Raw genomic sequence first — 21,860 nt, 5'->3', positions numbered from 1 at the left:
ACCATTTTTTGTGTTGCTTAACATATATTAGTATTCAACTAAAATAATTGTTTTGCCTCTGTGTGTGTGTGTGTGTGCACATTTAAATTGGTGGCACAAACAGGTTAGAACTTTTGTCCAAGAACTTAGTTTCTCCACTTTTCACTTCTTGTCTGGGCTTTCCTATTCAGATATTGGGCAGTTGTTCCAATAGGCAGTTGTTACTATTTTAATAAAAACAGTAGATATTAGAGAAGATAGGATATTAGAGAAGACAGGATGTTTCAACATACACTGAAGGGCCCCAGTATCTTGATCAAGGCCTGTAAACTGCCAAACAGTAATTCTTGGGCAAGTTGTATGTTGTATGTCAATTACTAGCCTGGAATGAGGTAATTTGGGCATACAACAAATGCTGAGTCTTTTGCTAAGTGATAACTTTTGCCTTTCTTTGATCAAAATATTTTGCAATTTCAATGAACATGTAATACCTCCACAAGTTATACTCCAGGCATCAAATAGGAAAGTCCATTTGTTGAACAAAAGATAGAGTTTTACTCAGCAGAGTATAACTAAGAGACTCTCACTTTCAGAAGAATCTCAGATGCATGCAGTTTTTTGGTTTAGAAAGTGACTTAATTTAGTTTTTAATCTTTTAACCCATGCAGACCATGAAGGTCATCTAAATATTACCTGACTATAAACTGAGGTGCTTCTATACTGGGAGTTTTGTCAGGGTGTGGCACAAATACTCCTTTAGGAAGAAAATTGGAGTAGGATTCTCTGACTCTTTTAGCTGCTGGAAAAGAAGATGACACATGAGATCAAACATGGCAAAATTATTTGTTTGTAGCAGCATACTAACATTTATATATCAGGTTTTTGTCTTTTACAGCATGAGGATTATATTCAGGAAGGCAGGTGGATATCTAGTATGCACCACTATTCCACGTCCTGCATGTGTCCAAAACATGCATCTTTCAGAGACCAAAAAGCAGTTTGTGTAAAGGTGGCTGGGAAATTCTAGTGCCTCAGGGCACCTACAGGTGCTCTCAAGCAGAACTTGGCAACAGAGGGAGGTCACACCTTGTCTGTTGTCAGTGTTACTTGTAACAGCGGTAAACCATGATCCAGAAAACACTCACACATTCCATTTCTGTCATCCCAGTAGAAAGTCATGTCCTTTCTGACACCTCACAAAAGGGATCTTTATAGAAAGTGTAATCTTTTGGTTTAGAGATCAGCTGCTACCTTAATACCACAGCAGATACCTACAACTCTGGAAAAAGATCACAAACAGCTACTATGCACATGCAGTTTTTATTACACAATATTTTATTGTCTCATTATTTTATCAGGAAACCTGCAATGCCGTGCTGCATGCCACAATCCTACAGAACACTCCCCCCCCCCCCAATAAAACCCCAAATCAAACAAAAAAAGCCCACACGAAACTAACAAACAAACCCCCACATCCAGAGGATTGCTGCTGACCACTACCAACAGCTACACACCACATGATTTAACCTAATAAAAACACACTAGACAATGCAAGGTATTTAACATCTATCCAGCAGACACAAAGTTGGCTGTATGTTCAGTACTGTTTTCCTCAATATTTATTTCCTTAGCAGCATCAGATTGCTTCAGAACCAATTTTTACAACAGAAGATAAGAGATCACTGCCATTTCAGAACAGCTCAGAACACAAAGATTATAGGATTACATCAGTGCTCAGTCTTGGCAAAGACACTTTTTGCATCACTAAATAGGGATTTTTCAAATTGGCATCCTTGTGCCAGCATTTGAGCCCATGCACTTTTCATAATGAGTTTCTTTTTATAGTTTTATCCAGTTTTTGTCTCAATTAGTTTCCTGTCCATTTTGAAGAGTATTAAGAAATTATAGGAGATACACACACATTTTATGAGAAGAGCATGGTACAAGAAAAAAGCACAGCACAAGAAAAAATATTGGTCAGTGTAGATAGAAGTCATAAGAATTATCTTATGGAAAAAAATGTTATAATTTGGTCTATCTTACAAATATTTTTCACAAAAAACATCCCACAGAAGGAAAGGAAGTAATATTAGTTTTCATTTGTCTTCAAAGTCCTTAACTTAAGCACATAGCTTAAGACATGAGGTACCTCTCCAGGTTTCAACTACATTCCAAATTTCCTGAGAAAACATATTCTGGATACTAATCTTATTTACCTTGAAAATTCGCATTGCCAAGTACGTAAAACCATGAAATAATTCCTTAATTTCAAGTCTCTTTGGAAGACTTGTGTCATGTGTATTATATGCATTAACATATGGAGGTGGTCTCAAAAGTTATCTCATTATAAAGAAGACAATGTTTAGATTCAGCCCTGGAAACTGAAATTCTTGTTATTATACAGCAATGAGACCTATCTTTGAAAAAGAAGGCTGAAGAATGCAAATATTACTATTGTTAAAGGCTCTTTTGTCTTAATGGTAAAATAAAGGTAGTGATAATAGACTATTTGTCAAGATCTGTGATTTCATGGTAAAAACTAGGCTTATCAGAATACCAAGAGTTTGGCAGGTTCAAGGAAATCTCTAATTTATTTGGAACAAATAAATCATTATTTGTTATTATTATGATATTCTGCAAAGTATAGCAGTATCCCAGGTATTAAGTGACAAAGTGTTGTTAAAAGGAAACATAGAAACAGACAAGAGAAATAAATCTGTAAATGTCAACAAAATTGAGTAAGAACAGATTACTCCTTTCCTACTTTGTAACACATTAATCATTTCTAGACCAGTCCATATTAGTTTTATCAGCTCTGACCTCCAGCTTCTCTGTGCCAGTCCCCCTCTGCAGGCTGCCCACAGCCCAAGAACAACCTAAAGGCAATAATACACCAGTAGCCCTCAGCACCAAGAGGCAAGAACAACTAAAGGCACGAGTGTGGTTATTGGTGGGCACCCCTCTTTGTACGGCACCAGGTATCGTGCTGGAGCAACACACACCAGTCAAAAGAAGCCCCAAAGCACAGGGCATCAGTAAAGCCAGACCAGCTAGAGGACATCAGCTTGGTTTAGCACCAGCTTTTTCTTCAGAGCTTGCAAAAATCAAGGAGAGTCTGTTCTCCAGCTGTATGGCCTGCAGCAGAGTTTGAGCTGTCATGAAGGTACAATCAGAAACTTTGACAGGCATTTCATTCTATCACTGTAATTCCTCTTCAACAACAATTAGCAAAAAACTCTGTATCTTGCCTCCAGGGCACTAGAAGGCAAGAGCACACTGGCTTTGACCAGCATGGTAAAATCTAGTTGATTGATCACCCTAGAGGAACTGATGCTAAGAAACAATTATTCATCAGCAATTTACCTGCACAGAGGCATGCAATTTCAACAGGTACTATTTCAGTCCACATTGAGGCATAATGGGAGTTTATTCTCAAAATTTGTAATAATACATTGCTTTTATCATTATGAAATCCTGTGTGTAATTTGCATACAGTCTAGTTCCTGCTATGGTTAATGCTTTTGGTACAGTTTGCTAAAAAATGATTCAGAGCACTCCTCTCTTACAAACTACTTTAAATGCTTACCAAGGAGTGAAATGATCACAGATTTTTGTGTGGTCTTTACAGAGGCAATCATCACCAAAAAAAAATTATGCGAAGAAGAAGGATTATCACTTGTGTTTTTCAGAAAAAAAGAAACCTGAAAACCTTACAAACACTTGAGACTTCCCAGTTACTTGGAAAATGCTGTGGCATGTAAGCTGATCACTTCATCACAGGCATTACTGTTGTTATTACCATAGCTTAGTTTTTATGGCACTGTGGCAATAGAATAGTTTCATCTGAGCAGATAAGGCACTAAAATTTAAGGATTAAAGGTTTGCATTTCAAAGATTAACATGAAGTTCACAAGCACTATAAAAGTAGAGCAACTGGGCCATTACTGCATCTTCTTTAATAAAACAATAGCAACTAGTTTTAACAAATTGCTGGACTGACATCAAAATATTTGATTTTAAAATATGTCTCAGCCTAAATAGATTGAAAACTTTTGGAAGTAAACTCTTGAAATTCCTTTCATTCTGATCCAGTATTTGGTCTCCTAGACTTCAATTTAATCCAGATGCCTTTATTTGGACGAAGAATCAATTCTCCACATAAACCAAGCTCTTCTGGCTTTTGACATGATTCCACCCAAAAGCGCCGCAGGATGAGGGCTAGAAGAGTTTTCTCCTCCATTTGTGCAAAGCGCTGACCTATGAGTTACAGGGCAGGAAAAAAATTAGTTATTGTCAGGTTGCATCAACAGCTGCTGCACTTGCATGCTCACAGGACTTAAGAACAGAACAAGCTTTAGGCCAAAATTAAGGTCATATGCATACAAGTAACACTAGCACTTTTCTCTGCATGAAAACTCTAGCCTTCTTGGGATAATCCACAGTCCATCCTCCATCCCATAGTACACAGAACTCAAACAGCAATGTGGAAACAGTCAACCCTTCATATGGAACTACTACAAAAAACAACCTGGTCATATCTCTTGAAAGGACTGGGCAGGAGGGGTGGATAGCAGACCAGAGCAGAAGATGCAGCACAGGGACTGTGGGGAGAGAAAAATCTCATGGTTCCATATATGTGGAGAGGAGCAAAGGAGATGCAACTGCAACGGAATGACAGACAGACCTTCCTTCAGTGATCATTAAGCCTCATACACACAGATGATTTGGTAGCACAGAGGGCAAAGTTCAATTTACAATCCAGAGACAGGTGAAGGCAGAAACATGAGAACAGAGAAACATGAAGGAAGCCAAACCAAGTGCCACAAGGTAGTTCACAAAAACTAAAAAGTGGAGATGGGACACAAAAGGCAGGGCTGAGAACTTTTTAGGTTCTCCCCTCTGTATTATACACACAGATTATATGCACAGAAGTCTGTACATATGTACACACAATGCACTTTTGCAATTATACTAATGAAACGCCTCTCCTGCACATGGTTCCTGCACACTCAGGAACTAGCTAGACATGTTATATTAAATTAGATTTCTCTTTGGAACAAGGAAAGACCTAGGTTACTGCTCTTATGGAAAAGGGCACCTACTACCAATGAGACAAATCAAAACACATCAATTGCATCCCCCAAAAACAGAAACCAAACCAAACAAACAAAACCAAAAAAACCAAAAGAAGTAATATTTCCCATTATCGTAACAGCATGACAACATTTGGATGCTCCCCATCTACACTTAAAATCAGTGTAGGGAACAGTTTTTTCACATGTTCTACAATATAAACAACACTGCCTCTACTTGAAGCACACATAAAATCCAAGCGTCACAGTGGCATCTGAAAGTGCTAATGAGTTCTGGGATGACAGAGGAAACACCAAATCAAATACAGTGTCAGAAATAGGGAAAGAATACATCAGTTGCAGATTGCATGCTTTGGACATCCAGCTCAGAATGACATCCATCTCTCTTCTGAGAGAGACAGATGAACTGTTTCCAGAGCAAAACAGGTGCAGGACATGTGTCTTCTCTCACTCTGTGTTGCCGACATTGAGAATCAGAAATTAGGAAGCAATCATGTCCTAACACAGGAGCCCAATAACATGCTGCCAGGCTGCACAGCAGTGAGGAAGAAACATCAGCAGGAGACACACTTGTCCCTAGGAAGAAAGGAAATCCCTTGGAAGAAACAAATGGGGCAGCTCAACAGCATCAATATGAGTCTATGAATTAAACTCTTCTGAGAGAATTCAGGTCCATCTAATGGAAGTGTGTGGCCTGCAGGACACACTGCCCAGATTCAGAGGTGGGGAATGAGGAAGAACACTATACAAACAGTACTCGTTGCTGTCTCAGTTACCACATTCAAAAGCAGAACCTTACAAGGGCTTCCTCTCCAGATACATACCAATGCAGTTCCTGGGACCAGCGGAGAAGGGCACATAAGCGTATGGGTGCCTTCCCTTAGAATTTTCAGGGAAGAATCGCTCAGGCCTGAACTCCTCCGGGTCAGGGAAGACCTCAGGGTCTCTATGCAGGGCATAAGTTAAAACAATGACATTTGCACCTCTTGGTACCTGATATCCCCCTAAAGAGAGGAGAGAAAGGGAGAAGAAGAGTCAAAAAACCAACAAACAAGTGATTTCCTATACACAACAGAACAGTAAAAAATAAAACAATGCCGCCCTTTTCTTGGGAAACATCTCCACTGCAGAAATGCTAACACAAGAGAAAGTGGCAAAGACAGAACACCACTTACTAATGCAGCAATCCTCTCTCAAGGTACGGGCAAACATCGGAACTGAAGGGTAGAGACGAAGAGCTTCTTTCACAACACATTCAAGGTATCGAAGATTCTTCAAATCCTCCGTTGTAATGGGACGTTCAGTATTGTCTGTCCAAAAACAAATAGAGGGATGACCAAGACCAAAACTCCCCATCTTTGGCTAAACAAACTCATCCTGGATCCCCCCAGAAACTCTCATCATGCACCAAGACTACATACAAGAAGGTGTTACAAATATATTATACATGCATATCTTGCCCCAAAGACATAAGTTGGTTGTACACCCCAACAGACCTTCCCACACCCATCCCAAGCACCTCTAACTGCTGAAAGTTCCAGAAGGGCCACAAGGCATGCTCTTAAATCCCCTTCTACTTCTAGGCTTTTAACACATTTCCACTCACAAATGCAGCAAAACCCCAATGAAGGGGGAATGGAGACTTACCAAACACCTGGTCCAATTCCCTGTGAACCTTCTTCTGAATTTCCGGATTATGTCCAAGCAAGTACAAGACCCAGTTCATAGCAGCTGCTGTTGTATCATGGCCCTACAGGTCCAGATTTACAAAGACATTAATTTCAACTCTATTCCCATGTACCAGCGGGCTTTGTAAATACTTAGATGTGCAGTTAGTATGAAAAGTGAGACTTATTAGGCCCATCACCATGATAAAAACAAGAATCAAGAGTGAATTATTCAACTCACTAACTATCAGGATAAAGGTGATCCACAATTGTTCTGACAAAAGAGGAAAGTATTGAAATAACCCAAGCAAAATCCCTTTCTTCTGATTCTCTGGAGCTGCATGAACTATCAGTATCTACACAATTAATCAGATGTATATTCATCTTTTTGATTACCGTCCAGTCAACATCTAGGGGGAGGCAGTGACTGTCACAGGAGAGATACAATGGACACAACTTGTAACCTTTTCAAAAGTATCTAAAAATCGTTTTATGAGACACAATACAGTAGCCATAGAGGAAAATACTTGGTTGTCTGTGGGAAGGGAATCAATTAATAATTCCCAGCACTGTGGAAAGGAGAGACAAAATAAGAACCAAAGAAGGGGGGGAAAAAAGCCATAAAAAAGGGAAGAATAGAAAAGGGAAAACTTGACCATAAAAGGATTTTGATAGTAAAAAAGCACACTTGTGGTGAAGTTCAGGATGCTGCTGTAGTACAGAAATGGCAAGATGAGAAGAGAATTTCTTCAGGTTACAACAATAATAATATGATTCTATGAATTAAGCTCTTCTGAGAGAACTCAGGTCAATCTAATGGAAATGTGTGGAAAACTCGTGAAAATCTTCTTCAGATCCTCGCTTGGGGAATCAGACAAGAAGACGGGCCTTGAAGATAATCAGAGGGATGGGACACGTCTCCTATGAAGACAGGCTGAGAGAGTTGGGGTTGTTCAGCCTGGAGAAGAGAAGGCTCTGGGAAGACCTGATTGTGGCCTTTCAGTACTTAGAGAGGACTTACAAAATAAAAAAAGAGGGAGTGTGACATTTTACATGAGCAGGTACTTATGAGCAAGACAAGAGAGAATAATTTTCAACAAAAAGAGAAAAATTTAGATTAGATGTTAGGAAGAAATTTTTTAGTCAGAGATTAGTGAAGAACATGTTGGCTAGAGAAGTTTTGAATGTCCTGTTTCTCAAGGTGTCCAGGGCCAGGTGGGATGGGGGCCTGGCAATTAAATCCCTGAATTGCCAGGCCCCCTGACAAATTGATGACATCCCTGCCCATAGCAGGAGGGTTGTAACTAGATGATTTTTAAGGTCCTTTCCAACCCAAGCCATTCTAGGACGAGTTTCTCCACAATGAAGCACTGATGCACAGTGGACAGCAGAACCCGAAGACTGCAGGCAACATAGCAAGGGAAAAAATGTGAGGAGACATGACAAAATGCAAGTCAAAACGGTGAAACTATTTAGAGCTCTCTTCAGTATTAATGAAGTTTGCAAAAAAAGGCAAGAGCCCATGGTCCATGTAAGCCTTTAAGTTTTCAGTTCTCTCCTGCTTTCATGAGTAGACCCTGCTCACACAGGCAGGGTCTACCACATGTGTGTTGTCCAAAGTTTTTCCAGGGCATACCAGTGCATCTATCCTACCTCTGTAGAATAGAAACATTGAGATTTTCTCTTAGGCTTCCAGGGCTTAAGTAACATCATGCTAAAAGCAACCTCCTGAACTATGACAAGAGTCACCACCTGAAAATTCTGAATCTTGGGTTTGGAAAGAAAAAACCAAACAAAAAACCCCAGCAAATAAAACCTTCCAAAATAAAAACAACAACAACGAAAGAACAATAAACCAGTGAGTTCTTTGGTTACCTCAAACATGAAAGTATCCACTTCCTCACGAATGTCCCTGTAGCTCAATTTTTTCCCTTCATCATCTGTTGCACTCAGCAGCATATCCAAGAATGCTTTTCTCTTTTTGGAACCACTTTCTTCAGAGTTACCATCATGCTTCTTTTGCTGGGTGTTTTTAAGTTCTTCAGCTTTTTCTGCAATGACCTGAGATTAGAACCATTATATTAGATATGATGACTTCAGCACAAGCTCACCGTCTGCCTCATAGAGTTTTGTCCTAACTTATCAAAACAACTTCCATCTGTAGCACTCTACACAAGCTGGTTAGCACAGCTGTGAGCATTTAATTTAACTGACTTTTTATTAGCAGTGAATTATGACCAACCTTTCTTGCCCCAAGCAATAGAATAAACCTTGAACAGCCTTTGTGCAATCAAGAAAATAGATAGCCAAACTACATAAACAACTTAGGGGCCATCAAGAAGTGTAAACATATCCAGAGTATCTAGAACACAACAATAATGAATGCCAACAATGATAACAGCATATCAAAAAAATCACCAGAGTGTGACCACATTAATCACCAATAAGATCTTCTCTATCCCATCTGAGAACTAAGATCTCAATTCCAACCTCCAAAAAACTCAGGAAACTGAAGAGGAGTCAGGGCATCCCAGAATGATGTGTCAAGGCTACACACAGCATTGCTGAATTCACTACACTAAAGCTTCCCAAATTCTCTCCAGTATGAGAGCAATGGCTAAATTTCCCTTTTTTAGGTCAAAGTACAGACCCAGTAACAGACATAAATTTGTTATTGCTGCAATTGTTGTTGCAAAGTCAAAACAGAACCCTTCAACAAGCTGGCATTGCTCTTAAAAACAACAAAATAATTTAAAAGGGTGTAGAGTATGTATTTCTGTTTGGAGGAATCACTGAATGGAAGAAAAAAATACAGTTCCATGCACACTCATGGTTTTCCTCACTGTACACACACATGTGTCATATATTGACTAATCCTTCACCTCAGTGCTTGGTCTCAGCACCTACACAGGTGCAATTATTATTTTTGGTCCTTTGTCATCTTCTATGATTTGGTTGCTTATATTCTTCAGTGCACCAGCCCAGCATGGGAAGAGTACAAGTGTTAAGAGCCTCTCTCATGACTCACTGCTGCAATTTCCAATTAAAGGAAGCAAGAAAAAACAACACAATGTGGCTCATTATATGTAGCCAAAGATCAAAGATTATTTCCTTTGTCAAAGACATTGATACAATGACATCATGGGGTACATGCATAGGGAAAGCAGCCTCTCTGATAACATCCTAATAATAGATTTGGGAGGGCAAACTTTGGCAAGAATAATGTAGGAATTATTTGGTGAGAGAAAGGGCTGTTACTTCTAGAGTCTAACAAGGTGAGAGAACACTTTATTTTATGCCAAGTGAGTAATGCATGCTTAATGATTTCTGTATCAGAGTGCCTTATTGCTGATGTGGGGACCTGCATGTGTTTGCTCCTCTCAGCAGTTCTGTTCTGAATGGGGGAAAATGAATACAGGCTTCGGTTTCTGAGGGCTGAAACCAGTGCCACTACCATGCAGATCCCTATGTTTACTGCTCCAAACTTGGCAGTGAGCCAGAGCATGTCATCCAGATGTGGAGCCTTTCAGGCAAAACAAGAGTTCAATGAATTTCTGTTGTTTGTTTCAGTTGTCAAGGACCTGCAAGTTCTGGCACTCCGTTGGAGTAGTCTACTTTCTTGCTTAAATTAAGCAGAGATCCTAAAAGGGAAGTTAGCTCTTGTCTTCTTTTCAGGGAATTCCTCAGCATCACAATAGAGTGACAGCATATCAAGGAGGCTGAACCTCATCCCTATCTGGAAGATCTGAGTGCAAAACATTAATCCAACAATGAAAATTATCATTATAAATATTATAATTAATATTTTTTTAAAATACTCTATACCGTATCTGTAAAATTGTGAAGGATGTTGAGCTTCCTCTTGTGCTCTCTTCCTTCTTTGAACAATACATACAAAAAGTCAGGCCAAAGCCAAGGGCTCATCTGTCGCCGTTGGATTAGATCACTCATCCTAGGGGCAAAACAATTTTATCATGTAACATTACTTGACAAAAACAACAAATTATAGCACATTTCAAGAACAACAAACAAACAAAAAAAAAAACTCACCAACTTCTATGTACCCTAATGAAGTAGAACTTAACATATTGTGTAGCTTTAAACCCATTATCTGAAAGGAAGGCCATTCTCATTTGTGTCTTGATTTTAGACCATCTCAAAATTTCTGTTATTTATCCCAGCATCATCATGTTTTATTTCTTTAAGTATTGATCCCTGAGAAGGACAGCACATTCTCATTTAATCTTGAATCCTCTTGAAACAGTCCTATTAAGTCATCAAATCCCATCACATCCCCACTTCAGCAAAGCATTGGCAGTGTTGTAAAGACTACTCATGACAGGCTCCCAAAATACCTGTCCCAAGAACTCAAACAGTTTCTGAGACCATTGCATTCCTACTTGAATATCCAGACACCAGACCACACATTAAAGGACTTAAAATGTATTTAAAATGAAAAATATGAGACTTCAAGTATGCTCCAACACAAGTGGAGTACATTTGGAAGGGCTGATTGTCATTGCTATTCAGCTCTTGCACATGCTTTAGCTGCAGAGGAGTAATTATTACCGACTTCAAGCACACTTGTGCTACAATTTGGAAAAGGCCAAGGAACCAATGATAATCAAACCCTTCAGATCTACCCCTGTTTTTTATCACACCTGTCTCAACAAGCTCCATCAAAAGTTAGGAGTGAGATCATAGAATCACAGATTCATTTAGGTTGGAAAAGACCTTTTAGATCATTGAGTCCAACTGTTAAGCTAGTGTTAACCCAGTCCATTGCTACACCATGACCCTATGTGCCACAGGAACATGTCTTATCAACCACCTCCAGGGTATTTAGTGACTCAGGATTAGTCTGTTCCAATGCTTTACATCCTTCCCTCTCTGACTCCCTGGCCTTCCTTCCTGACACCAGCAGCATTAATTCCAGCTCAACTGAAAAATAACTAGGGAAAATGTGTGTTTACCTGTAGATAGCAGAAACATAGTCAGAATCCTTATTCTTCTGGGCACCCACATTCCTGCCCATTGCTGTTTCTAGAAGGAAAACATCAACATTTCACAAGTACAAAGTGAAATGCAGTGTACACAATGAGTTACTACTACTCCCAGCTTCTATCACCACCATCCCTTTGACAAGTGAATGCACATATCCCTTTGAGCTTTCTTTGTAGTTCCGTGCCCAGGAATCCTGCTCCTCAAGAAAACCTCACTTCAGACTGCTACCCCTGTCCTGCCAGTCCCAAAACTCAGCTGCTCAGTTGCAAGTAGTAAACCCTGGGAAAAAGGTTGGGAAGGATGAAAATGTATTTAAAAAATATGCAGGGACATTGCTCTTCAATCATCTTACACAAACTGGCACAGCTAAATTCATGATCTTCTGCATCATTCAGAATTCTACCACAATAACTGAACGTGACTTACCACAAATAATATCAAGGGCACACAGAGTGATGTCCATAAAGACATCAAATGGCTCCTTGTCAACATGCTTCTCAAGTTTCTTCACCAAAATATTTCCTTGTTCATTCATGACTTCTAGGAAGTCACTCAAGATTGCAAAGTGGAATGTGGGAGTTATCATCTTCCTCCGTGACCGCCACTTGTCTCCAGTGCTATAAAATTAATGGGGAGCAGGAAGGATAAAAAACTCCAAGACAAAAATAATATCCTCACCATTACAGGAAGTACCCAGTGACTACTGCAGCCTGGAAGAGATGGACACACTGTAGATGTCTCTTCAAGCTGTTAATAGCACCCCACAGAAGCAGCAAATGGAAATATTTCTTGCTCCAGGTCTCTTGGAAGCAGAAGCCACCATTTCTTCAGCTGATCTCAACCAGTGGAAATACCAAAAAGCCTCCAGACAGTACATCCTTGTTAGTCAGTGCACAGGCTCAGAGGGACCAAGCAGAAGCCAGCCAGAGGCCAAACCAGCTATTCAGCATCAAGGCCTCAACCACCCCACCCTCTCTCTGAATCAGTGGTTGTGCTTGCCTCCATTCACTGACCATGAAATGAGGCCTGCAGAGAACTAGGGCCTAGAGACATCATGAAAATTACTGCCTCAAGGCACGGCTACAATCTACTTCCTTGGAGACAGGCAATCACTTCCCACATGCAAGTGACAAGCATGGAGCCACAGTGAGTGTCACCAGCTTCCTGGGGGTCCCTGTTCACTTTTTCTAAATAATGTGCCCCAGCTGGTACTTCTGCTTACACAGTAAAACTATCACACCACTGCCCCTGTTAACTTGCTATTAGGGCACTCCACAGGCCAGCATAATTGCTTGCTGTCTGCCACTGCTGCCCTAATCAGCAGAGACTGGAACATTCTGGAACATTCTCCTCCTTCTTGTGTTTTTGCAAGCACAAGAAAGTCAAAATACCTCTGTACATCTATGGAAGATAAAACAACCAGTAAGGAAGAACACTGAGGATACACCACGCCTGATGCTCATGGACTTCACCTCTGCACTCTGCTACTGATTAATTACTGCCTTCTTACAGGCCATGAACAAAACTCAGGATAAAATGCATGCCTTTTCCTCTCATGTGAACTTGTACTTCCCATACCATATGATCACAGCTGGCTTTTACAATACCATGGTCCCATCATAAAGCATGAGGAGTCCACCTCTGAGGGCTCCAAACAAGCAACAAAGTTAACCACTAACACTGGGACCTGGACCTTTTTTCAAAAACCCAGAAGAGGCTCAAAGGTACCAAAGACAATCTATACTTACCTTGCTCTGACTATTGAATATCTGCATCATCCAAACCAATCCTTCCTTTGCCCTTCCAAGACTGGAGGACACCAAACCCTTATACCACTGCTCCTCCCTTTCTCCACTCCTGATTTATGCTTCTACCCAGGCTCATTTCTCACGACCCTCTACTTCATGAATGAAATAAAGGAAAGGGTGCACATACTCTCCAATCTACCCCAAAGCATCACCAACCTCAGGCCTATCCTACTGGTCTGCAATATGACCAGCTGAGATAAGCTAAGCAATGCACACAATCTCTTTGTTCAGAAATACATACAGCATTCCTGCCACCAAGACCTCTTCTTATCATATACCCTGCAAATTTCAAAAAGGCAGCAGTGCACCTTCACTTCATTTTACATTATACCTTGTCAGAAGTCCAGTGCCCAGCCATGGATGCAGGAATTCATATAGGTATGATTTTTCTAGAAGTTTTGAATTGTTCAGAATAACCTGTCAGAAAAATGAACAGTGAGGAAAAAATATTACTTATTAGATGGAGAGAGATTTCTTCACTATTTCTTCAATAAACACTCCAACAGAGAAACAACGCTGTCTTACTAGATCAAGGACAATCACTGTCAGCAGCAAAACTTATGACTATATTTCATGGCATCAAAACAGACCCACTAAGTTTTAATGCAGAAGTCTGTCAAAGAGACACAAGCATTGCAACCTGAATTTCATAATGTTCTATCCTTATTTCAGTGGTCCCATATTCCCTGCTATCTGCTTGTTTGTTCCGATCTTGGGAGCAGAAGCTTTCACACATGTGAAAACCAAGCTAAAGGAGATGCTTCTTTGAAGCATTCATTTTCAGGTCATCTTCAATATTCCCCCCCAATGCCCTCTGACTATGCCTTTTTATATTCCTTTACTTTAGGCCTTTGTTTACCACTAACTCAGAGGACTATCCCAAAGCAAATCAGTCCAAGCCCCTTTTAACAAAAATTATATTGAGGTAATAGAAAGTAACATGTTGGGCACTGCTCTGCATCCCAGTAGAATAGACAGGAGACCAGCACACTCACCTCCACACTGTCAGGGTGATACAAAAATATGGCAGGCACTGGTCCTATCCAAAGTTTGAACAGTGGCCAACTTCTGAACTTTTCAGTATAAAACTCTATCTGTTTAAAAAAATCTGGAATAGAAAATCAGAGTAGAGCTTCAACAAGGGGGATTTACAAAATAAACAAGGCTTCTGTAATGAACTCTAGCACCATGAGCCCTGCAATTATGATTTTCTTGAAGTTTTAACCTGCTGCTGTGACCTAGCAGCATATTTTACACCTGTGCATTTTACAATTCAGGTATCCTAACCTCTTCAGGCACAGAAGAGCACCATTTATGCCACAAATCAACCTGAGGGATACCACTGCTATCCAGCTGCCAGTTGGACTTCACACCAGTGAGCTCAGCAAACCAGTAAATATTCCTCCCACATTCTTTTGCAATTATCCAGTCCACATCTTGTCAATTCAGCTATACAGAAAGCATGGGAGATAGCTGAATCTATTGGCAGGGTAAGAAGAGTCGATGGTGTTTGATTTAATTCTAAAAGGTCTTTGACACTATCTCATCACAGAGGACAATCAGGTTCATTCCAAAATATTAGAGTGGGGGCCTCTCTCAGGATGTTCAAGGATTAAACACTTCTTTGCCCTTTCAGAAACAAGCTTAAACAAATGATACCTTTACAAGCCTGTGCAGAGTTGAAAATTCAAAGGTCTCCAATTCAAAGATAAAAAAAAAGAAACATAAAAAATTAGTTTCCTAATAGATGTCCAAATGCAGCTTTCCCTAGACTTACAAAAAGTTCTAATGGCACCTCATTCAACACGATTCAGTGTCAGATTATTTCACTATTTTTAAAATATTTTTCCAAACGTTGTTGTGATTAAAATAGCACATCTTCCAGCAACTGTCTAGTAATACCAACTTAAAAAATCTTTATCATACGAAAAGTTATTTTCATTCCTGTTATAGGACCTTTTTAAAAGTTTTTTTTGTTATATTTTTAATGAAAAAGATTATAAACCACAAACGTCACTTTTTTTTCATAAATAAACAAGAACAAAGAAGGCTGGACACGGGAGCTATGTGATTCCTTAACTAAAACACGGGAGCTATGTGATTTCTGCTAACAAATGAGATTAGGGACAGAACATTAGAGTTCACATCAAATTGCTTTCTGGAGACAGAAGCAATGTTCCAGTTTGCTTTGGATTTTTAAATTTTTTTCTTAAAAGAGATAAGAAAAAAAAAAAGGATTAATCTCTCAGTCCAGCTCATATAAACATCCTATCATCCTCCTACTGCTTCCCCAAAGTCAACTTTGTGGAAATCTGCCTGCCGTCACATCCACCACAGACATTTCATATTTGTCCTTAGATATGGGACTGGATCCAGAGGAAAGATATGACAGTGTGCCTTGTGAACAGAGGCACCATGTCTCAGTATGGGCCAGCACTGGGCAATTTGCATTCCAATGCTGTACTCTCACTTGACTTCACCATGCGCCCATGACCCACTAGTCTCTCTTCTGGCAGCATACACAGTAGCACAGCCAGTAACACGTGCACAGAGCAGAACTGGCAAACACAGGCATCACAAACACACACAGAGGAGTGTGGCAGCAGACTCAGCAACACTTTCATACCACAAACTCCTTAAGAAATATGTTCCTGTTAAAATACAAGTACCAAATGGAAAGGGAACATCTAGCACATTAATGCTCTCTCATGCACCTGGCAAAAAGAAGGTCCCATTATCCAGTTCAAGAATAAAAGGATTTGCTTTTTAGTGATGCACTATAAATGCTCAGCAAGTTCTTTCACACTCAACACATAAATCTAAGTCACAGATGATTCTGGAAGTGAGCCCAGATAAAAAAAAACTTGGCATCCTAAAGTCCCTTGCACATGCTTGCTTGGGGGAAGGTAATTGTTTCAAGCTTTGCTAGGATCACAGCCAAAAAAGTCATGAGAACCTAGTGCTCAGCTTTGTGAAGCAGCATTTCCTGCAAGACCCCACAGCACACCTCCCTCTCACACAAACACATTCCACAGCGTTCATGCTCCACCCTGCCAACAACTAAACGGTCTGAGCCCAGCAGCAGCTGCTGTCAGATTTAACCTCCTGTTAGTCTTTGAGACCAATAATAATGCCACATTTATGCAGTTCCTCTCCTTTCCTCTTCACTGCCCACTCCTCACACTGTTTCCCTCAGCAGATTGCCTGGAGAGACCTAAAGGCAACAACACATCCTCTGATACCCACTCCCACAGCTCAGCCACAAAAGCACCTCACCCCCACTGGCTCCTGCAGCAAACCCCAGGCAGTGCAGGGACCTCACAGCTGGGCTACAGTGGAGCTGGCATTACCTTCTCCTTTCCGCTCAAAGAGCAGGGCATTTCCCACCACAGGATAGCAGGGGCTGACACCAGGGATGGACTTCAGCATCCGCCATTGCCTCCAGTATTCCATCAGGGAGGGCAGGGAGCACACACTCACTACTGTCAAAAGCAGAGCAATGATCCCAGCTCCCCATGGCAGCAGCTGGGGTCTCCCTGAGAGTCCTTCCACGACATCCATCATCACCTCTCAGCCTCCTGCTCTGAGCCTTGATCCCTGCTGCGAAACTGGCGCTGCCTGTACTCAGCACTGCAGAAAAGCTGGCCAGAAGAGCAGGAGGCGGAGCCACCACACTGGCCACTGGCGTAGCTTCTTGCCAAGAAAATAAACAGAGTTGGAAGACACTCTTACGGAGACACTGCGTTCTAGCATTTCCTGGTGTCAGGCAAGCCAGAGGAAACAGTCACTGCCCTCATTTGGTTCGAGCCAAGTGATGAGTGAGAACATTCTTTGCAGGCCCATGCAATACCTCACAAGGAAAAAACAAAGCACCATCAAGAGAAAAAACACCTTTTTGCTGATTTGGGATAGATGAGTTTTCTCAATATCATCTTTCTCAATTTGTTCCCAGGTGCTCAACGCCTTTGCCATAGAGAACTGCTCCAGTGCTGTCCAACATGATAACTAAAGGGCCAGATGGAGAATACCCTTTTTCAGCTGCTTTGATGGCTTCAAGGGGTTACAAAAACCAAAGGCCATAAAGACCCCTGATCAACAGCAGCACTGCAAAGCACAGTGATGCTTCTCAGCACAAATGGCGTTGTTGAATGCTCAGGCACAGGCTAAAGGGTGCCAGTAAAACAACTGGCAGCACCAGCACCTATGCCCCAAATTGCAAAGTGCCTGGGTACTCACAGTACCAAACCCACCATATACACTGCTGCCCCTCCTGCCTCAGGAGGATCCAGGATCTCTTCTCACTGCTGCAGGGCTACTCAGCATCTGTTTCTCAAAGTGGGTGCTCAGAAACCTTTTGGTCAAACAGAATTTTGGTAGAGGCAGCATGGTTCACAGCCAATTTACAAAACTTCACCTCCCAAATAAAGCACAAATTGTATGTGTGTATGGTCATAGTCACATTTATCTTCTTTGCTTTGTACCAAAAATGACTGCACTGACTGCAAAAGCATTTTTAGCAAATCAACAAATAGCATAAACAAAACAACTAAGATAAAAAATATAAACAGAAAGCTCAGAACATCAGAAGTTAAATAAGTTTCTGTGACCCTTGGCATCAGAGGGGGGTAGGGTAAATTTTGGCACTTTGTCCTTGCAATCTCCCAGCAGAGACTATCATAAACGCTGATTGTTATATCCTTCTGCACAGTAAACAGCTTGAAATGAACTTTGCTACTCTTGCTGTTATTTGTAATGGTTTGTGACAGAAAGCAGCAGATATATACCCAGTCTTGCAAACATATAGGCAAGTTAGACAATAATCAGTCCCATCTTTTGTTCAGGTGACAACCTAGGAAGCAAGCAAGCACACAGGACAAAGAGACCCACCTTTTGTATTTTTAACATGGAGATCAGCTGAATAATTATACTCTCATATTTACAAAACGTCTTGCAGTTTGTTGCCTTAATTGCACCAATAATTAGATTAAGTGGCTATTTGTGCTTCTGAGTCAAAAATCTGTATTTCTAACTGCTGATTACTCCTTCTACAGGAAAAACAAAAAACCCAAACACCAAAAACCAAAAAAACCCTGTGAAACAGCAAGGAGAAGGTAGAAAGGGATTGGGAAAGCAGTAGGGAACACTGCAAAGCAAACATTGCAGTATCCTGCCAGCAGCTGGCAATGGTGATGATGTTAATAAAAGCCAGCAGAAACACTGGAATGAGACATAAAAGATATATACCCAAGAAACAAGAAATGAGAGGTCTAGCACCTTTGAGGCCTAATTATGTTACCAAGACTTGGAATCATAACAAAACTTGGAGGATGTTCTGTAGGAAAAAAGTTTTCTACCAGATTGTGATCAGCATTTCCTTTTTACCCTGAGAACTATTGTTCAGTGTTGGATTTCTGTGAGCACTCCACTGGTTAGTGAATCTTTGCTTTTATAAATGCTTGTAACAGTGCAAACCTGCTCTTCTTCAGCCTCTTGCCTAAGTGGAAGCCTATCTACCTGTGCTGGCAGAAGACAAGCAACTTGATAGGCAGCTGTCAGCCATGAAACACAATGACAACACAGGCTTCTGCTGGTCCCTAGAATGAAGCCTGGATTCTTCAATAAGAAAAACTAATAAAATCATCATTAGCAGCAAGAAAAAAAAAAAAAACAAAACAAAACAAAAGCAAAGCAAAGCAAGTCTAAAGCAGATCTGATACAACAGAGGGGGGGCGGTTCCTGCTGGCTCCACTGCAGAACATAGCTGAGCTCAGCAGCCAAGCTGGACAGAAGAGTACACAACTCATTCTGAAAAACTGTTTTTTCTTAAGAAAGGCTTTCTTAGAAAGAGCTTCTTTCTTTCTAAACACACACCATTGCAACATGATTAACCCTTATCAGAAAGCTAAAAATAATTTGGCTATTTGTAGACAACAATAGCTATCACCGAGACAAAGAAAACATAACACAGTATGTCTCCATTTCAAAATATGTCATCAGCTGGACAGGTGGAGAGCTCAGAGATCTCACCAGTCCTCAGAGAGGAATTTTAGGGCCTGATACTAAATTTCATGCCCAAACAAGGCTACTAAAGCTTCATACCCGAAATCTAGTCTTCCAAGAACAAATCCCTGAGGAAGACTCCAGCTTCAAATCCTTCTGTGGGCACTTTCTCACACAGGTAAAGGATATTAAAAGCATTTGTGAGACAGAGACCACAGCTGTTTTTCAGAGACACTGACTGGATTGATACCACCTCCATCAAGCATACCTTGCTTGGTTTCTGCAACCTAGGGTTCACTGCAGCAACTGTTTAGTTCCTTCACTACAAGACATTTTGCATGAATGAATTATCCGCAACAGAATACAAAAGCCTGCCTGCTAAGAAATCATAATCTTCCCTACCACGATAAAAATGTGACTTATAACAACAGAGACCACCACTCATGCCCCAGAACACAGACCACTGTTTCAAAGCAATTCTGATAAGGTGTTAGTTATGTTTGCATAACTAATAGACAATTAACACTAAGTAGCTACCGAAGCACCACACCTGTGTTATTCATAAATTTTTCCAGGAAGGTGCGCACTCCCAAGCTGGCTGATCATAACTCCTCCAAGGTCACAAGTGAAGATTCCGCCCACTTCTCTGTGATTTGGCTAGATTGTACAGGGCCTCCTCTTGCTAAACTCCAGCAAGTTTAAAGAAAGAAAGTAGCAGCATGCAACACACTACATGAAGTGAGCCAGAAGTCATGAAGAATGAATAAACAGGGCAGTTTAAGGCTAGGAAAAACTTGTGGGGCACAGAAGCACAGCACTGCAAATCTGCTCCCTGCATTGTTGCAGCATGGAAGATTTGGTATCAGTATTTGCTCTAGGAAGTTCTTTGTCCACATTTCATGGGCATGCACATAACACAGTCATAGCTGTACATCCTCTTAGAAGCTGTTGTGGGTTAGCCTTGGCCAGCAGTCAGATCCCCCATTCAATCCCCTCCCTCAACAGGACAAAAAAGCTTATGAGCCAAAATAGACTGAAAGATTGCTTATTGGTTACCATCATGGGCAAAACAGAGACAAATTTGGAAATTCAATTTAATTTATAGGCAATTAAAAACAGATCATGAGGAAGCTAAAAACAAAGACAAAAGTTCCTCTCTGCTGCTCCCTCCTCACTCTTTTCTTCTGCTCCAGCATAGTTTCTCCACATGCTGCTGAGGAATCTCTGCTCTGGAACCTGGAGCACTCCCTCCTCCTCCTTCAGAGCCTGGTGTTTGCACTGCTGTTTCCCACTCTTTTCCCTCCCCACACTCTCTGTTTAGCATTTTTTTGTACACTTGTAAATACTTTTTCTCTGAAGTGCCACTGGTTTGGCTGCTTAGCTCAGCTGTGTCCTGCAGTGGATCCAGAGTGGAGCCAGCAGGAACTGTGTTCTCCTCTCTAGCCTTTTCTCAGAGAGGCCACCCCAGCAGCAGCCCTGCTACTGACACCATGACATCTCTACTCAGCTGAAAAGCCTACCATGAAAACAATCACAGGACTGAAAGGGAAATTAGGGGTGAAATATCCTTCACATCACCCCCTAGTGAGACCAGAAATGTCAGTTACAAAGTGATGGATGCATGAAAACTGTCAACAACATTAAATATTTGGGAACTATACAGGTGCTTTTCCTTATAATGTTCAGGGAAGAATCTCAGGACTAAACTCCTCCAGGTCAGGGAAAACCTCAGTAGGGCACAAGTTATAACAGATATAACAAGTTATAACAGGAATATTTGTACCATTCAATACTTGATATCTTTCACCTAGGAGAAAAGGGAAAGGAAGAAAGATCAAAACAGCAAATAGTAAGCTATCTATAACTGCTTTACCATAAAATAAAAAAGAGAAAAACCCTACCCTTTACCTTGAAAACTTTCTAAGTACTTTCTCCTGCAGACATTGTAGCACACATTCCAGCCACCTCCAGCTACTTAAAACCCTAGAATGGCCACACGGTGCATTCCTATCTCAATTTCTTCAATCTTGATAAAGGAGGAATGGAAAACTTACCAAACACCTTGTCCAGTTCTCTGTGAATCTTCTTCTGGGTTTCAGGATTACATCCAAGTAAGCATAAGGCCATGGCAAGGGTGTGCAGATGAAGTTAGAAAAGCAAAACCTCAGCTCAAATGGAAATTTGTGAGATGTCAAAAACTACAAGAGTTCTTCAAGTACTATCATGGCTTAGACCATGACGAAGTACCATGCATACACCCTACCCCAGTGGAACAGAGTAGAGTTATCAGGAAAAAAATAAAACCCACG

The 21,860-nt window shown here is 40.8% G+C and overlaps 1 protein-coding gene across 3 annotated transcripts; it reads right to left on the bottom strand.

The window, feature by feature from the left end:
- Positions 1-1,280: 1,280 nt before the first annotated feature.
- Positions 1,281-21,743, bottom strand: CYP4V2 (cytochrome P450 family 4 subfamily V member 2). Of its 3 annotated transcripts, none has more exons than XM_071432254.1 (11): positions 21,606-21,743; positions 14,547-14,659; positions 13,883-13,968; positions 12,170-12,360; positions 11,713-11,782; positions 10,565-10,691; positions 8,615-8,800; positions 6,720-6,822; positions 6,248-6,382; positions 5,897-6,076; positions 1,281-4,236 (listed from the first exon to the last, which is right to left on the bottom strand). In XM_071432254.1, exons 1-11 carry the CDS (start codon positions 21,676-21,678, stop codon positions 4,058-4,060), a joined length of 1,443 nt encoding a protein of 480 aa, XP_071288355.1. In that variant the 5' UTR covers positions 21,679-21,743; the 3' UTR covers positions 1,281-4,057. The 3 variants fall into 3 exon arrangements, with proteins under 3 accessions (XP_071288355.1, XP_071288354.1, XP_071288356.1); XM_071432253.1 differs by lacking the exon at positions 21,606-21,743 and adding an exon at positions 16,902-21,583; XM_071432255.1 differs by lacking the exon at positions 21,606-21,743 and adding an exon at positions 20,102-21,582.
- Positions 21,744-21,860: the final 117 nt, after the last annotated feature.

Source organism: Agelaius tricolor, unplaced genomic scaffold (assembly GCF_023055355.1).
Source record: "Agelaius tricolor isolate 1412-34295 unplaced genomic scaffold, bAgeTri1.0.p SCAF_8, whole genome shotgun sequence".
Lineage (NCBI taxonomy): Eukaryota > Metazoa > Chordata > Aves > Passeriformes > Icteridae > Agelaius > Agelaius tricolor.
This window is presented reverse-complemented; position numbering and strand designations above follow the sequence as displayed.

Coding starts and splice junctions, on each gene's coding strand:
- CYP4V2 (XM_071432253.1), bottom strand. CDS start 17,115: ATGATGGATGTCGTGGAAGGACTCTCAGGGAGACCCCAGCTGCTGCCA. Junction 10,692..11,712: donor TATGTTTCTGCTATCTACAG/GTAAACACACAT, acceptor TTTTGCCCCTAG/GATGAGTGATCTAATCCAAC. Junction 4,237..5,896: donor TGGTCCCAGGAACTGCATTG/GTATGTATCTGG, acceptor TGTAACTCATAG/GTCAGCGCTTTGCACAAATG.